The sequence below is a fragment of the Hippocampus zosterae genome, chromosome 5, assembly GCF_025434085.1.
Source record: "Hippocampus zosterae strain Florida chromosome 5, ASM2543408v3, whole genome shotgun sequence".
NCBI lineage: Eukaryota > Metazoa > Chordata > Actinopteri > Syngnathiformes > Syngnathidae > Hippocampus > Hippocampus zosterae.
Genome location: NC_067455.1, coordinates 21,882,761 through 21,899,798, shown reverse-complemented (window position 1 = coordinate 21,899,798; position 17,038 = coordinate 21,882,761). Strand labels below are relative to the sequence as shown.

At 41.2% G+C, this 17,038-nt stretch overlaps 1 protein-coding gene across 1 annotated transcript in view; it reads right to left on the bottom strand.

The window, feature by feature from the left end:
• LOC127600362 (myelin basic protein-like) overlaps nt 1-16,579 on the bottom strand; it is a 40,538-nt gene extending 23,959 nt beyond the window's left edge. Inside the window, exons 1-2 of the mRNA XM_052064881.1 lie at nt 16,355-16,579; nt 5,709-5,768 (exon numbers count right to left, since the gene is read on the bottom strand). Coding sequence (XP_051920841.1) covers nt 5,709-5,753 — 45 coding nt within the window. The 5' untranslated portion in view covers nt 5,754-5,768; nt 16,355-16,579. The remainder of the gene's footprint in view (nt 1-5,708; nt 5,769-16,354) is intronic.
• Nucleotides 16,580-17,038: the final 459 nt, after the last annotated feature.

Genomic DNA, 17,038 nt, shown 5'->3' with positions numbered 1-17,038 from the left:
CATGACCGTTCCACATTCTTTCGACTTGGTCTTTTTTTCCCCCTTCATCGTGGACCATGAAACGGTCCACAAATTCTCTCACCACTTTCAACCAGCTATGGATGTTATCTCGCACTTTCACCATCAAATCTTTCTCCTCTCACCAGGAGCGTGATTCAAGTGACGAGCTTCCGTTCACCACTCCAGTCGACCTCTGATTGGTTCTCTTCTCGCTTTGTCCTGTCTGTTCCATTTTCAAAGTGGTTCTTTTCTCCCACCCGCGTTTGATTCCGTCTTCTAATTGGATTTCATCACGGTGGGTTTTCGTTTGTCTTTTATTTGTTGACAAAATTGTCAATCGATTTAGTTATTGTATGATTGTTTGATTTCTATGTTTGTTTCATCTGGAAAAATAAATATCTGAGACAATATGATGACAAAAAAATTTTAGTTCATGAAATTAACAGTGGTTGGCAGCTCTTGCAGTCATATCAAACTCACGTCAAATGGGAGCCAGCAAAACACCTGCTACAATTTTCAGTACCCGTGATTAACCCTCCCAAAAAGCTCAGCAATTCTTGTATGCTTTTCCTGACATTTTTGTAGTCGCATCTTATGTCACAAGCTATGGTCCAGAGAGAGCTTTCATAGCATCCAAATGATCTCATGGCTCAAAGGTATCAGTCTGGAGAAGGGTACAAAAGGCAGTAAAGACAAGCATCAAGCAAGGGAAAATATTTCCTGTTCGCTAGCACTGCTGACACACATGCACATCAGAATGGCACATTCAGTATGTTTTACTTTGACTCAATGAAGGTTGAGAAACTGTGGATGTGGCCTGCGGGCACTACTCTGCACAAATGTGCTCCAAGGCTGCATTCATACTGCGGGCATATCTGATTCAAATCAAGATGTGTGCAAATGTACAACTTTGATTTGAGAACATCATTGACCGAACTGACAATAATAATACTTAAATGATGTGAAGGACAAATGTAAATAGCACTGCGATTTATCCATTTTGTATGTATATTGCAGTTAATTGAACGGTGCTTGTTGTTTTTTTTCTTCTTTGTTCTTTCTACCTACATTCTTGCTGCTGGAGGCTGTAAATTTCTTCAGTGTGGGACAAATAAAGGATATCTTAACTTAATCTTAATTGCGACAGCGGCAACAAATATAAATATAAATACTTTCATCCTCTCCAGGGAATGCCGTTTAATTTCGTTGATGTGCTCCATTCTTTACCGTTCCGCACAAAGATTGGCATGCTCTACTCTGGGGGATTGGGTCTTGCGTGGCGTAGAGTAATGTCACGGACAGTCAAAGCCGATTTGTGTGTTTGCAGCTGTTCAGGCAAACGCATCCTGGACATCGGATATGAAACTACGGTACCTCCCAAATGTGGCTTCAATCAGTCTCGCAAAAATTGGACTTCGTGTGCTATGTGACTGTACAGACGAGAAAAGAACCATCCACTTTCAATCTGAAAGGGCTAAATAAAAAAAATAAAAAATTGGATTTTGGCTCACAGGCTGAACAAGGCCCAAATATTTAAAATTCATCCATGAGATTAGCATATCGGGCTAAGAAAGACAAAACGATCACAACAAACTCCGGTGCTCATTTGAGAACCAAATCAAATTGTCGTGTCCTTGAGGGTCTCGAAAGGCATTTTTAAATTTAGTTTATTTATGTATTTATTATTGTGGCGCCCTGAACATAATTGTCCAACAAATCGAAAATATTTTCACAAAGCATGAATATTTGCATGGGACATGACACAATTTGGTCAGATTAAAATAACAAAAGAGCATTCATGAGTACAGTTAAAAACGTATGATTGAAGATGCAGGGTAATTTGATCTCATCCGGTTTCAAGCATGTGCCTAGTTAAAGCAGATGGATTGAGGACAAACCCCGAGAACTCTGCACAAGACAAAGCTAGGGTGCCCACTGTACAGTTATTTTTAAGATGTCGGTGTCACACAACACAGACCACTCAGACAGCCTGGAACAAGCCAAGTGGGTTGGTCACGCTACTCACATTGAGAACAAAAGCAGTGTCAAGCTGAGCCTCAGGCTCCCTCATCTGGAGAGTTCATTTGTCCTTTTCTGGCAAGTTTCTCGTTTTGTTTCAATAATTGGTTTCCTACTTTGGTTTGACATTTGGATTTGATTTTACTATTAACTTGTACATTTCCATTAGCAATTAGGAAAGTATGTTTACCTTTTTTGTGAATCCCAAGATCGTCGGGTATTCATTTTCCTTTTCGCATCCTTCAATCTATTTATCGGCATTGAAACGCAGACAGCATTTTCACCTCATGCCAATGTAATACCTCTGAAAAAGTGTGGCAGGCAATCGGACACCCTGGCCTTGTATTCTCGACCTCTTGAGAAAATGGTGACTTCTCGTAAAATATACTGCTTTGCCGCGGTACATTTAATCGTCTTGGTGTTAAAAGAGGCACAGTAAGTCTGAATACACGGTGGCCCCCATGGCCTCGCATCACATCCTCGCGTACACGCTTATGCTGAGACCGCAGAAAATGAAATCCTTTTTACAGCTACTCAGCAGGAACTACCTTATAGTGATGTTTCACAAGAAGGCAAGTGAGCAACGCAATGTTCACTATGCTTCCTCTGAAGAAATACCGTACGGGAGCAGTTGTTCTTTCGGCATATTTCCGTGATACCAAATTTTCCAGAGAGCTACAAAACTAACAATGGGAGAAAGCTAGTTTTCAGGGGTAATAAGAGGCGTAATATTCCACAGTCGCCAATAGGAAAAGATCTCTCTCTCTATCCCTCTCCCTACCCCTGCACCTCCTCCCTCCCTTCCACCCTCTCTAATTGTTGCACAGACAAGCACTTTTTTTTTTTTTTTTTTTTGCAAGACATCTATTTGACTTTGATGTTACTATAGTGAATCCAAAAGGAAACAAATGAGAAACTGACCAACTGCAACTTTATGGCCACTTGCACAATATAATGACATCCATTACAAGCTGGACAGCAAATATTGCACTTTTAGAGAGCGTTCAAGGCTCCAAGAGAGATACTTACTTAACAAAATTACACCGATATAATTTTTTTTCTTTAATTGTGGCTGTAGCTTTCTCCAGCTGCCATAAAGCCTCGCCCAGAAGGTTTGCACCTGGCACAATCTGCTTTTAACCAAAGTATTTTCATCTGTCCATCCCTTCTATGTACAGCTGACCCGAATAAGGCTCGCGGGTAGGGTAGGCTGGAGTCCATTCCAGATGACTTGGGGCAAGAGGCAACACCACCAACCTGAAATGGTCGCCGGGCAACCTCAGCAGCAACAAATAGACAAATAACCATTCACTCTGACGAACAATTTAGAGTATTCAATTAACCTACCATGCATTTTTTTTAGAATGCGGGAGGAAAATGGAGTACCCGGAAAAAACCCACACAGGCGTGGAAAGAACATACAAACTGCTGACCGGAAGGCTCGATTTGAACCCACAATCTCTGAGCTACGAGGCAAATGAGCCCAACAGTCATCCTCTGAGGTATTTTTAGGCAAATGAAAAGATGAGCGGAGACATGTCTTCCATCTTCTTTGGACTCCCCTTTTCCCACTGCACTGATACAATCCCATTGTCCAGTAAGCTTCAGCCAGGCAGCCAAATAAAAGCAGGACGACACGATCAACAGGGAAAATGCTCTTTTTCATTTTTCCTTTTTTCTTCCCCCCACTCACAACAAGCCCGTAACCTTTGCAAAGCTTGTGGATACCTCACCTGTAATGGCCCACACTCATTATAGCTTCTCTGATTTTGAAAGGCTGTGACAATAACGACTTGAGCAAGGCTCTATATAATGTCATGAAATTGCACGTGTTCCGGTGGTCCTGTTTCAACCTGACCCCCGACGCATGAGAGTAACAGTGTCTCGCCTGTCATGTCTGCATCCAACTAAACAGAACGACGTTGCAAAAGCCGCACTCCAAAATACAATATGTGTGCCATTTTTGACATACCGTATACCAGGGATCCCCAACGTTTTTGCCCCATGGACCGGTTTATGTCAGACAATATTTACAGGGACCGGCATTTAAGGTGTGGCGGAAATAATACAACAAAATAATATGCTTTGAGCTGCATTAAAACTTTGGCGTTTTCGAAAGATAATAATAAACACGAGGAGCGTCTAATCTGATCGCTATGGTAATGTTTAATCAAAATACAACGCAAATTTAAAGTGCATGAAAATGATCACTCACCACAATGCAAAATCAGTGCGAGCCCCGAGAACTTGATTTTATGCAACCAGGTGGTCCCATCTCGGTGTAATTAGGAGAAAATGACATCTGAAGTGTGTAGTTTATGTCCAGTCTACTTCGTAATTTTGTTTTAGGTGCCGGTGCTGCAGAAAACCCCGCTTCACATAGGTAGGGTGTCAGAAATAGCAACAGTGCTATGGTGGCGATCTCAGAGTATTCAGCCATAACTTTAATATAGAACACCGGCAGAGTTGTTGTCTCGAACATACTTTTAAGGGCTCCGTCATTTGCGATCTCTAGCAGTTTTTTTACTCATTTTGTGAGCTCCTGTGTCTTGTTTTGAAGTAATCGGTCACGTGACTGAGAAGCGTGGCTTGACGTACGTCAAGAGTGACACAGACGGATATAACGGAGGATCGGGTAATTTTTCAAAATAAAACATCTTTCGTATTCCGAAATCAATGAAACGGAATTATTGTAAGTTCTTTCTGTGCGGCCCGGTACCAAATGGTGGTTGGAGACCTCTGCCGTATACTACATTATTTTTGTCAAACGCCAGAGGCACACTCGAGCACCTTCACTGGTAAATCAAAATGCCTACTGTTGATGTGTTCAATGCAACAATGAATGTAATCATCTTGCTGAGGAGTATAGGCTTCAATTTGCTGCAAAACATGACCCCTTACGTAAGCAAACCTGTTCTAAGCAGCTACTAATCAATCCTCATATAGCCCTTCAAGTAGAATTATTTTGCATTCAAATAGTTCTTGCTGCCCACCCACTGACACAACAAGGCTTTGACAGGAAGGAAACAAGCCATCACAAACTGTAACCATATCCACTTAACCCAACCTTCAGACATAGCTGAGTTGGGTTTGGGTGGATGTGAATGGCCAAGCCCTGAATGCACCTAAGCCGTTTGGGATGATCTGCAAGAGACTTTCCAAGCCAGGGCTACTCAACCTACATCAGTGATTTGACGTCACGACCTGGATCAATGGATGACTTCCACACACTCCAAAATCTACCGGTACTTGGAGATTTCCTTAGAGTTTTAATTCCTGGGTAGTACTGGCCACATTTCACACTATTTTCAATATAGCGGCAATTGCGAAGTCCTCAGAACAGATTACAATGATCCGTTTCAAATTGCAAACATCAATGAAATTGTCGAAGAGTATGCATTAAAGCATTCAGTGAAGCTCGGTGTTCCGTTTCTAATAAATTGGTCGGGTAAAAAAAAAAGCGTCCATTATTACAGATTAGTCAAGTGCAAATATAGAAATGAATGGCAAAAATGATACTTTTGTTGAATAATGTAATGCGTTATTTGAAGGTTTTGCGAGAAGATGACTACTGTTAGTAAAATTAGTGGGAATGAAGGAGCATGACTACTTGGCCACAATCAGTCCAAACTCCAACTCATAAAAGCTAACGTTCATGCATGCATGACGGCTCCTTGAAGGATTTGTACCTTGTTCTCTGTTGGTGATTCTCTCTTTCCAAGGCGCTGCCCCATGCTGCTGACAGAAGGCTGTAAGGAGAAAAAAAAGAATCATGAAAAACCGGTAAAAACCAGGGGGTTGGAAAAGGTGTGTCTGTGAGACGAGTTTTTGGCAAAGCAAGAAGAGCAATTACTAAAGCATGACTTAAATGCACCACTGAGGACAATCATGGCATGTAAAAACAATTTCTTTGGTGATTGCATCCTCGGAATGGATGTGATATCACTTTGAATGCGTGTAGTGTGCTGAAAAACACAGAACACAAATGAGTGACATTTTCTCTCGTAGGCTATCAGACGGCTTTGATTCAAATGAAGTTTTCTGGCTGTTTTCATAGCAGTTCCACTCTACTGTGCCATTATATGACTGGGTTGTATTCAGTCAAAATAGGAGCTCAAATATTCCTGAAGAGACAAGTGCCTTCAAATATAAATTATGAGACAAGATGCATTCTAACAATAGTAAGTGGTCAAGGAAAATTGACATTTGCACTCACGTGAAGTGCATTCTTATTTGAGCTTTTCCATTGTGTTAGGCGAGTCCATTGAGTTGACATTTGCCTTCTTCAAAATATTGGTTTCACAGAAAAATTGTGAGTGCGAACGCGCGCGCACACACACACACACACACACACACACACACACGCACACACACACTGGTACGTCTACTTATGAACGTCTCTTCATACGAAATTTTCAAGGTATGAAATGCCTCAACAGGAAACTATTGCTTTGTTACGAAAGCAAATTTCAAGATATGATAAGATATAAGGTAAAATTACAGTATGGGCTGCTACTCGAGTTTCGCTTCGAGTTTCCTGAACACAAAATACTTACAGCTGCTCTGCCATTGGCTATTACCGAGCATCTTCCTGCCATCCCTTGGCTTAGAGGGACCTCTACCGTATGTCTCTATGTGTGTAAATAGATATGTATCGATGCATGGAGATTTTTGAAAGATTGTTTAAAAAAAAGGATATATATATATATATTATATATGAGAGAGAGAGAGAGAAATAGAGAGTGAGATATCCACTGTAAGTCCTATATATTGTTGTGCTTTAATATATTATATATATATATATTATATATATATATATATATATATATATATATATATATATATATATATATATTTTGTGTTCCGAATGTGCTGGTTTTAGAACAGAAAGACAGCAATCCCCCTCCCAAAATCCATCCATGTTCCGCTTTATCCTCACAAGGGTCGCGGGGGTGCTGGAGCCTCCCCCAGCAGCCTTCGGGGAGTAGGCGGGTTACACCCTGAACCGATTGCCAGCCAATCGTTGGGCAGATGTAGACAAACAACCATTTGCACTCACAGTCACACCTAAGGACAACTTGAGTGTTCAATCAGCCTGCCATGCATGTTTTTGGAATGTGGGAGGAAACCGGAGGACCCTGAGAAAAACCCACACAAGCCCAGGGAGAACATGCAAACTCCACACAGGGAGGCCGGAGCCGGAATCGAACCCTGCACCTCTGCACTGTGAGGTCGACGCGCTCACCACAGGGTCACCGTTCCACCCCGACCCATAATATCAATTGAAATTTAATGCTAGTCATGCAAGGGGGAACCATTAGAATTGCAAACGGCTGGGGATTCAGTTAAGTGCCGTACTCAGACTTAATGCAAACCAAAATCCTTGAGTCAGGCACGGAAAGATGTCACAGACACCAACGTGTGAGGCCTCACAGCCAGTTTCACTCTCGAATGTTACACAATCAGAGTTGTGATCCTGCAAAGACTTGCAAGAAAGGACAGTTGCATAATACAGTGGAAAAAGGCAGAAAAGGTTGGGTTGTTGAGCAGCGGGGCAGTTGGGGGGGGGGGGCTACAATTACAATTCAGCAGCATTACTTCTTAAATGAGAAATCACGCTCACAAACGCAATCCGTTGGCATTTCCTCTCCCACTCGGTGTCCTGTGATTTTAAAAGCCATAGGGCAGGTGTTAATAAAACATGCAGCAGGAGAAAAAAAAATAATGGGCCGGTTAATCTTTTACAGTGGAATGCTATATCGCAGCTCGACTTTCACTTTTAAATACACTACTAAGCTGCAGTCATACTCATTGTTCCCACAGAGCAAAGAGAATATGCCGGTATTGTTCTATGCATTGACAAACGGAACAGTTGACGACATTCAAAAGCACAGTAGAGAAAACAAAAGTAGTTCACAAAAAATAAGAATGTACAAGAAAATGTCCATTATAGGTCCATTAAATAAGGTTTCTAAAACTGCTAAAAGAAAATAAATTATTTGCAAAATGATTAGAAGACCTTTAATCAAAGGTATGGAGATAAAGCAAAGTTTTTAACCTGGATATAAAAGCATTTACACTCGAGGTTGACTTCACTTCTGGTGGCAGTTTATTCCATTTGTATGCAGTGTCACAAGTAAATGCGGTTTCACCTTGTTTGCTTTGAACTCCGGGCTCCGCCAATTGACTCAAGTCTGCAGATATTAGAGTGCGACTGGGCGTATATTCAATCAGCATTTCTATGATTTATTCAGGACCAAACCATTCAGTGATTTGTAGACCAGTCGTAAAATGTTCAAATCTATTTTCCATCTGATTAGGAGCCATGTTCTGATATCCTTCTTTTGATCAGAACCCGGGTTGCAGTCTTGAGAATTAGCTGTAGCTGTTTGAGGCTCTTTTGAGGGATCAAATCTACTGGATATAAAAGCATGGACAAACTTCTCCCTTCAGTCTGGATATGCTTTTCAGATGGTTAAAGGCTGTTTTAGTGAAAGATTTGATATTTTGATATGACTGCTGAAAGTCAGGTCCCAGTCCATCAGCACCCCAAAATTAGCCATTATTTAAAAAAAAAAAAAACCCTGACCCCTCAGATTCATGATAACCACGATGTGTCTCCTGCATTTTTGCCTTACAAAGCGACAACAATTTTCAATAGAGAGGATCTTGAGGCTGCATAGCGTCCAGATCATCTGGAAATGGACTCATTATGATGTCATTGCTCCTTTCCAGGATGACAATGTCAGTTTGGTGAATAAGTGACGAGGACTATAAACTCAAACAAGAGGCCAACAAGTAGATGTTGTCGGCATGGTGACAGGTCAGCTGTAAATGTCTGGTGAGATGTAGAGCTCCTGCAAAAGCCCGAGGGCTCCCACTGTTGCTCTGAAACATCAGGGCCACTACCTGCTGTCCTTCTCGCTTTATTAATACAAGCTATACTTACTATAAAGTTTACATGGAACCTTTTTTATTAAGAACAGTATTTCTGTAAATATACTAAGGTAGGCAGTGAATTTCATTTTCACAAACTCAGTCTTGTCTTGTATCCAATTTATTTTTTGGTTTCGTCGATGTTAGGGACCCAACAACAACCAGATTGTAGCTCTGGAGCTGTTTATACTTCAGGTTGAGAAGAGGCACAAACGGAGAAGAGAGAACGGAAGTTGACTCATTTCAAGAGACAGTATCGCTTTCACTTGCGAATTTGTTCACTGCATTCGCATGCACTCAGAATGTTGGGAACTTGTATAAAACTGGCTATTAACTGGTATGAATGTGTTTTAAAGCAAGACTAATGCCAACACATGATATTGTGTGCTACGGAAAATGCGAAGAAATTCAGAGGGATGCCAAGGAATGCATTCCTGCGGCTATCCCAGCTAAGTAGTCACAGGCAAACAGAGCCTTGGCCTTAAACTACGGTATGCGAAGGTTAAGCTACAACTTCTGGCATTCTCTAGTGTATGCTCGTAATCCAATCCAATGATGCAAAATTTGTCCGTCAAAAGGCCATCAATTGAAGACAAGATTAGGATATCTAAGAATGTTATGAATGCGTGGTCATCATGTTTCATGCAACCTGGAATTTGATGGTGTGAAAACACAAAATCCCTCATCAGCTAAAAGGTGAGGATTACATCATGCACACAATGTTGTACAGAAAGCCAGGCTTCTGCTCAACACTCCTGTTCTGTTTTCTGCTCCTTTGTCTACCATTGTTTTTGGCACTGTCAAACAATTGTGACAACTGGTGCTTTTTGATGATGCATAGATCAGATGAGAGCAACCTGAGCGTGTCGACTGCAGACGAATCAGATACTTATCCGATTTACAGTATATACATGTACAAAAAAAAATTAAAAGGCTTGGGGCCGATTTGGGGCAAAAAGGTAAAAATAAATAAATCAGAAGTGTACTGTTCATATTGACATGAAAAAAATCTGATACACATGGGACAGAAAAAAAAATCGGAACCATTTTGTACATGGCTTAAGATACAGTATTATAATGTCTTGTGGTGTTTCAGTTATCAACATTGCTTCCCTCATTCTCTGTTTCCGGGCAAGAAATTTCATTTTGGTCCATCCCTACTTCTAAAGGTAAACATACTTCAACCTTTTCAGCCAGCTTCTGTTCCATGTCATTGCAAAATGCTGTTGACCAGTGCTTCTACATTCAATTCTACATTAATAGAGCTTCATTAGATTTAAATGATGGACAAGAAAGAGAAGGTTATTTTCTGATCCCTCGCCAAGACAACAGTCCATTTATATCAATCAAAGTGCAGGAGCAATCACAACTGACTGATTCACCAGCAGGAAAATATGATACTTTTTAATGTGATCTCCTCCTAATGCAGAGTGCCAGGCAGGCCTCTTTGTATTTGTATGTTTCATTCAACATCGATGAAGCAGGGAGTGTGGTATAGGAGATGCCAGCTGATGTAGTTTTGACACACTGCACCCACCGTTTTGTAGCTGCAATCAATACATTTGCTTATATTTTAGCAAGATTTCACAAACTCCACACTGCACCCTTCAAATATAGCACATCGTTGATTTGTTTATTATTATTTTATTTTTTTTTAGGTTAATACTTTCTATATAAACTGTTCAATGTTGATTGATCATGTCAGTTGGGTATTCATTTACATCAAGAATATGCTCAACAATGTCAAACCACAATGATGGACATACAATCTGCGATTGTTGGCCTCATTACAGAAGGGGACGATCGGGAGTACAGGGGACTGACAAAGGACTTTGTGGACTGGTCCCAGCAGAATCTCCTCCAGATCAAACCTAGGAAAACTAAGGAGTTGGTTGTGGATTTCTGCAGGAAAAAGTCCTCACCAGCACCGATGAACATCCAGGGTATGGACATAGCGAGGGTGACCTCCTACAAGTACCTTGGTGTTCTTCTCAACGACAAACTGGACTGGTCTACAAACACGGACACCCTGATTAGGAAAGGACAGAGCCGACTCTTCCTACTCAGGAAACTGAGGTCTTTTGGGGTTCAGGGGTCACTCCTTAAGACGTTCTATAACTCGGTGGTGGCCTCGGCCATCCATTATGGCATTGTCTGCTGGTCAGGCAGCATCTCGGCCCGGGACAGAAAGAGACTGGAGCGACTGGTCAGGAAGGCCAGTTCTGTCCTGGGTTGCTCCCTTGACACTCTGGAGGAGGTGGGCAACAGAAGGATGCTAACTAAGCTAAAAGCTATGATGGCCAGTCCCTCCCACCCCCTCCAGCCCGCCCTGACAGCACTTGGTAGCTCCTTCAGCCAGAGACTGTTACACCCGCGCTGCAAGAAGGAGAGATACGACGCTCGTTCCTACCGACTGCTGTCAGGCTGATGAATAAAAAATAACAATCATAATAATAATAATAATTTTTATCCATTTGTGTTCATATTGTATTTAATTGAAAGATGTTTGTTGTTGTTTTTTTTCTCTTTCTCCTTTCTTCTTTCCACATACATTCTTGCTGCTGGAGGCTGTAAATTTCCCCATTGTGGGACGAATAAAGGTTATCTTATCTTATATTGTTCAGTTAATACACGGTGTCAAACTCAAGGCCTGGGGCACAGATGTGGCCCGTGTTGGGGGAAGAGCGGCCTCCTCTTCCCCGCGTGTTCCTTGAATTTCGGACGAGGAGAATGTTGGTTCTTCAAATAAAGGCTGGAGTTAACAAACAGTTCATTTGAAGGGTTTAATTTATTTTCTGCAGTTTACGAATGATTCGGGCTCCTGAGGGTTCCAGATTTCAGTCAGGAAGCGTCGAAGAAGCACAGTCATGAGATCATATAGAGACAATATGAAAATGAGAGGTGGGGAGTTGCGCCTCCATGCAAATCCCAGAAACAAAGAAAGTAACGTTTCATCTGACCCGGTGTGGCTGGAAGAAGTTGGGAGTGCTAAGGTGAGACCAGACCACCACTACCAACCATTTGGTGTGATGGCAGGAACACAGATACTTGAGATAACAGTTCCTCTTTTGATGTGAAACATGTCCAATGAAGGGGGGGCCCTAAAAGTGGCGGGGGTCGAGGGGCACTAAAGGTGATTGTAAACACAGTGAGCAGAAAATACCTCCAGCAACATTCTACATTATTTGTTTCTTTCAAATCCAACTAACAGAGAGGAATAAAACCTTAACACCCGCCACATCATTTTAAGTGGCCTGCAAAAGCAAATCAAAGATGACAACTTCCATGATGCTTGCTAAAATCGGAACCAAAATTTCAATTTTTCATTTGTAATAAAGCAGTTACATATTGAAAGCATTTTCTTATTATCAACCCCTTCATTACAGTTACTGAAACAATCATTAAATACAGTCAAATGTTATTGACTTCTTTCTAGAGTTTCAGTTGTAACGGCCCTCCAAGGGAAACAGTAATTATAACGTGGCTCGGGACAACAATGAGTTTGACACCCCTGAGTTAATACATTTGCGGAATAAATAAAACAAGTGTTGTGGCCGATTAGTATGGTGTACATGGTGAGTTACTAGGTATCAAAAGAGGGATATCCAAACCTTTTTGTGTGAGGGCTGCATACAGAAATATGGAAGGATGAAAGGGTCACTTTAAAATTCTTCCACTGTTTGAAACAAGCTAAAGTCAGTTAACAAAGCAATGATATAGTGTTTGTACTGTGGTTCATTTCAGCAGCTCTCTTTTAAAGGTGTTAAGGCGAATAGTTGAGTATTTTTTCGAGTTTTTGGTGTGGCCAACAGCCGTCTATCTCACAGAGTAGATACAGCTCTGCACTTAACAGCAGCCGAATACCATCTCCGCATTCAGAGCCAAAAAAAGAACCAAGTGTCATAACGGGACCGTTTGTCAAACAGTTATTTGAGCACAAAGTGGAAGAAAAAAATGTTTTCCTCTAAAATTTTATCTTAATTCACTACAGGGTTTCAAAGAAAAATTGTCCTCTTAATCATAATTGGTTTATTTGTATCTTTGAATACAGTATAGAGAAAAGTTCGACAGTACCGAAACAAATTCATTAGTAATAATGGCACCTATTTTTCCGATAACCTCCCTTCTCCCTCTCCTGACCTTCACCTTTTTTAACCAACCTTGCGGCCCATGTCAGATATCATTTTTAGTACTTTTTTTTTGTCATGACGAGGGCCGTTAAAAATGGATGGTGGGCCGGAAATGGCCCCCGGGCCATAATTTGGACACGTGTGTCGCTCATTCAAAATACGACAACATTTTTTTAAAAACAGACGATGAAAAAGCTGGTATCTCACCGAGTGGCAAATGCTCGTGAATGTTTACGCATGTAGCGAATTTGGGGTTTTCGTCAGGTTTCGTAGAAGGTTGCAAAGATGTTTGCAGACAGTTTTTGCTTGCTCTACACAGTTTTTCTCGTCAACAAGATATTTTGAATATGTTTAAAAAAAAATGTTTGGGGCAAGTACCGCAATTTTGGTGATTATAAAACGGGATTTTTTTCCCCCAAACTTTGACCCCTGCGGCTTATTTATGGATTTTTACTGACAAACAACAAACCGTTGATAGATTTTCCCCATTCTTGTTGCATCTGACCAATGAAATTACCGAACATGTCACGCCCTCATATTGAATTCTCGTCAACTATATTGCAGATGCAGGAGAAATCAGGTGGCTAATAGAGAGAGAGCAAAGAGTGAGAGAGTGGGACTCATTGGGGACAAAAACGCACGGCACGGATTTTTGAACACATAATTAAGAGCCAAAATAAGCATCTTAAATTGCGTTTAATTTGAGTAAGGGGAACAAGTGTAATAAATACAGCCATTGCTGTAGTGAGACCCGGGTCTCAGCTCGTCTCTGAATTTGCCCCATATAACAGCAAGAGTCTTAGAAAGGTTCTGGGACGCTCTGCAATTGTAGCTGCTTTCAGAATGGTTCTACGTGGGGGGCGTCTACCGTTTCATACCCTATTTAATAACGTGGAGACCGCAGCTATTAGTCCGAAGCCGCTAAAGTATATACAAATGAGTTTTTATGCAGAAATTTAGCTGTTATGGCTTTTAATCAGGTGCGTTTTCATCGTACCATTATGCGAACTGTTTATGTTTACTAGAGTCGTGGGCATGCTGGAGCCAATCCCTGCTGTCTTCTGGCAATAGTGCATACCCTGAAATGGTTGCCAGCCAATCGGAGATCTGTGTGTTTTGTAGTCCAGAAACTGTGGTTGAACATATTTTCCTCAACCCTGTATATCCATATTGGGGCAAAGCAACTGTTTATTTTCATATTTCACGAGCGATTGTGAAATATCACACTTAATCCAGAGATTCTTTCACATGGACTTGTGATGCAGCATCAATTTAGTTTTTTCAAATGTGAATTATCAGTGGTACAGAAAATAGATGTTTGGCTGAATAATATAAATTGTTTGTGTTTGGGATGGGAACTTCTCACCAAGTCAGCAGGCTATGAGTTTAATCTGTTAATTACACTTTTGTTCGATCCCGTCCCTTCCCGTGTGGAGTTTGCATGTCTCCTGCATGGGATTTTCTCTGGGTACTCGGGTTTCTTCCCACATTCCAAAAAACATGCATGGCAGGTTAATGGAACACTCTAAATTGTCCTTATGTGTAAGTGTGAGCTCGGATGGTTGTTTGTCTCTGTGTGTGTGCCCTGCGATTGGCTGGTAACCAGTTCAGGGTGTCCTCCGCCGAAGACAGCCGGGATAGGCTCCACCACCCCCGCAATCCTTGTGCGGATAAGCGAATCAGATGGATGGCTAGATGGATTACACTTTATCGATTGCATCACCAGCAGATGCATTATTTAACGTACACCATTTATTTTTTCTTACTTTGAGGCAGCTTCACTGCTTTAAAAACAGTATTAACATCCATCCATCCATCCATCATCTACCGCTTATCCGGGGCCGGGTCGCGGGGGCAACAGCTTTAGCAGGGAAGCCCAGACTTCCCTCTCCCTAGCTACTTCTTCCAGCTCTCCCCGGGGGATCCCGAGGCGTTCCCAGTATTAACAATGACCACTAATTGCTTTATTACAGTAAATGACAGGTAGATTTACTTCTACTATCATTTACTTAAACAAAATAAAAGACGTATAAATTACCTCGTTATGCTGTAGTGATAATTTGAATCTCAAAGTGTCTATGTCTTATCACAAACAAATCAGTTTACAATTCACTGACATATTTTTTTTTAAAAGGGATCACACTGTGATGCCACATCATTGATGTGTTAGATGTTCCTTCCCCAGAGTCACTGACGTAACACACCCCAAGATTTATATTTACTCGTTTAGCTGGTTTGGAAATTACATCACATGATGTGACTGACAGATTTAAATATGTATTCATTGTGTTTCTGACGACCACATGTGGTTAAACTGTAGGTGGGTGCTGCACATCACTTTAACTACCAGCGCTAGGTTATTTAATAATCAATTATTGCTATTTATTAAATCAATTCAGAAACCTCTGTCCCAAACATACAGTATGCACATTTGCAAGCATACAATGACTGATAGCATTGATTTCGTTGTGTAAAACATGGAGCCAAATGTTGAAAGCAGAAAAAAAAAACACTTCCCAAAATTTGCATGACAGTTGTCAGGTAGCAAAGGAGAAAAAAATGAATAGTCCAGGACCCAAGACAGACATAAAAGAGCATTTTACATTTGTGGCATTAAAGTGGTGTGGTGGCTTCCCCTAATAGTTGGACATACATTACTTCATACAAAAGGGTTTGGGAATACAAATATGTAAAACATCAAGATGAATAGCAAAATAAGAGGAGCGTTTGCATTATAAAGTACAGTGCTTTAAAACTCAGCTTTTTTTTAAAACAAACTAATGTTTCAATAAAAAGACTGTGTGAACTAATGTAATATTCGAAATGATTTTTTGTAGGGTTAGATGTAAACCGAATTAGTGCAAATCCTATAACATTGAAATGTTTGGATACTTATAATCATCCACTGTGCTTCTCGGGTGCTTTTATAGTGGAGTTGTAGTACATTCCAAGATTTGTGAAAGGTGATTGGTTTCACAAGCAGCGAGACAGTCGAGGCTGGTGGTCGTAGTGACTAAAATTAGTTGCAAAGATATTAAAAGAATTGTAAGACGAGGAAGCAAATGAAAACAGGATTTGTTGCGCAACATGACGTATGCCGAGCGAAGTAAATACGCGTAAGTGGATGACGCGTTTGCCGTCCGTAAACGCACTCGCGCAGTTATGTCGCAGTCGAAGCGTACGAATACCATCAGATACACATAATCATATCATCGTTGAGTATATTACAGTTGTTATGGTGGCTAAGAGCAAGACTGGCATGCACGTACCCTTCTCTCCGGTTACACCGTCAACAGCATCCACAGCTGAACCTCGCCGTCAGTCCTGTCAGTGGTCGTCAACATTGAACTCTACACCTTTTTTTCCCCTCGGCGTGACTCTGGTCAAGATGTGAAGTAAAATACAAGGAGGAAAATAAAACAACGCCGCGTGTCGGCGTTTCCTGTTTTAGGTAGCTGACAGTGATGATGGTTTGCGAGGGGTGGGGCGGAATGCAGCTCGCGGAAAGCTAAAACACGTCCGTGCATGTTTTTTTTTCATGAAACGTGTCATGTAAATGGTAGCTTAAATATTTACTCCGACAAAGGAATGACCCGTGCATTTTTGAAAATACTTTGACAGCATATACTTCGTCTGCAGTGCTCAGTTATAAAACATTACCTGTAAAATTGGATTCCTTGGAAATGCTGCATTTAGCTTAAATGTCACTGCATTTTTGTGTGTATGTTGATAGTAATGGCAAAACTAGACCTGACATTCAAAAGCCTGTGTTGCATTGCCTTACGCTCACCGACCACTTCACTTCCGATTTGTTTGTGGAAGCCACTCCCCATGGCGGCTTCCTCTTGGCCGTGATTACCTGAGAAGGTGTCATGCAACGAGGCATGACTGTCGGCATCAGTATTCGTCTTTTCGTACCATCTACAACAGCTACAAGTGGGTAATTGGGCTGA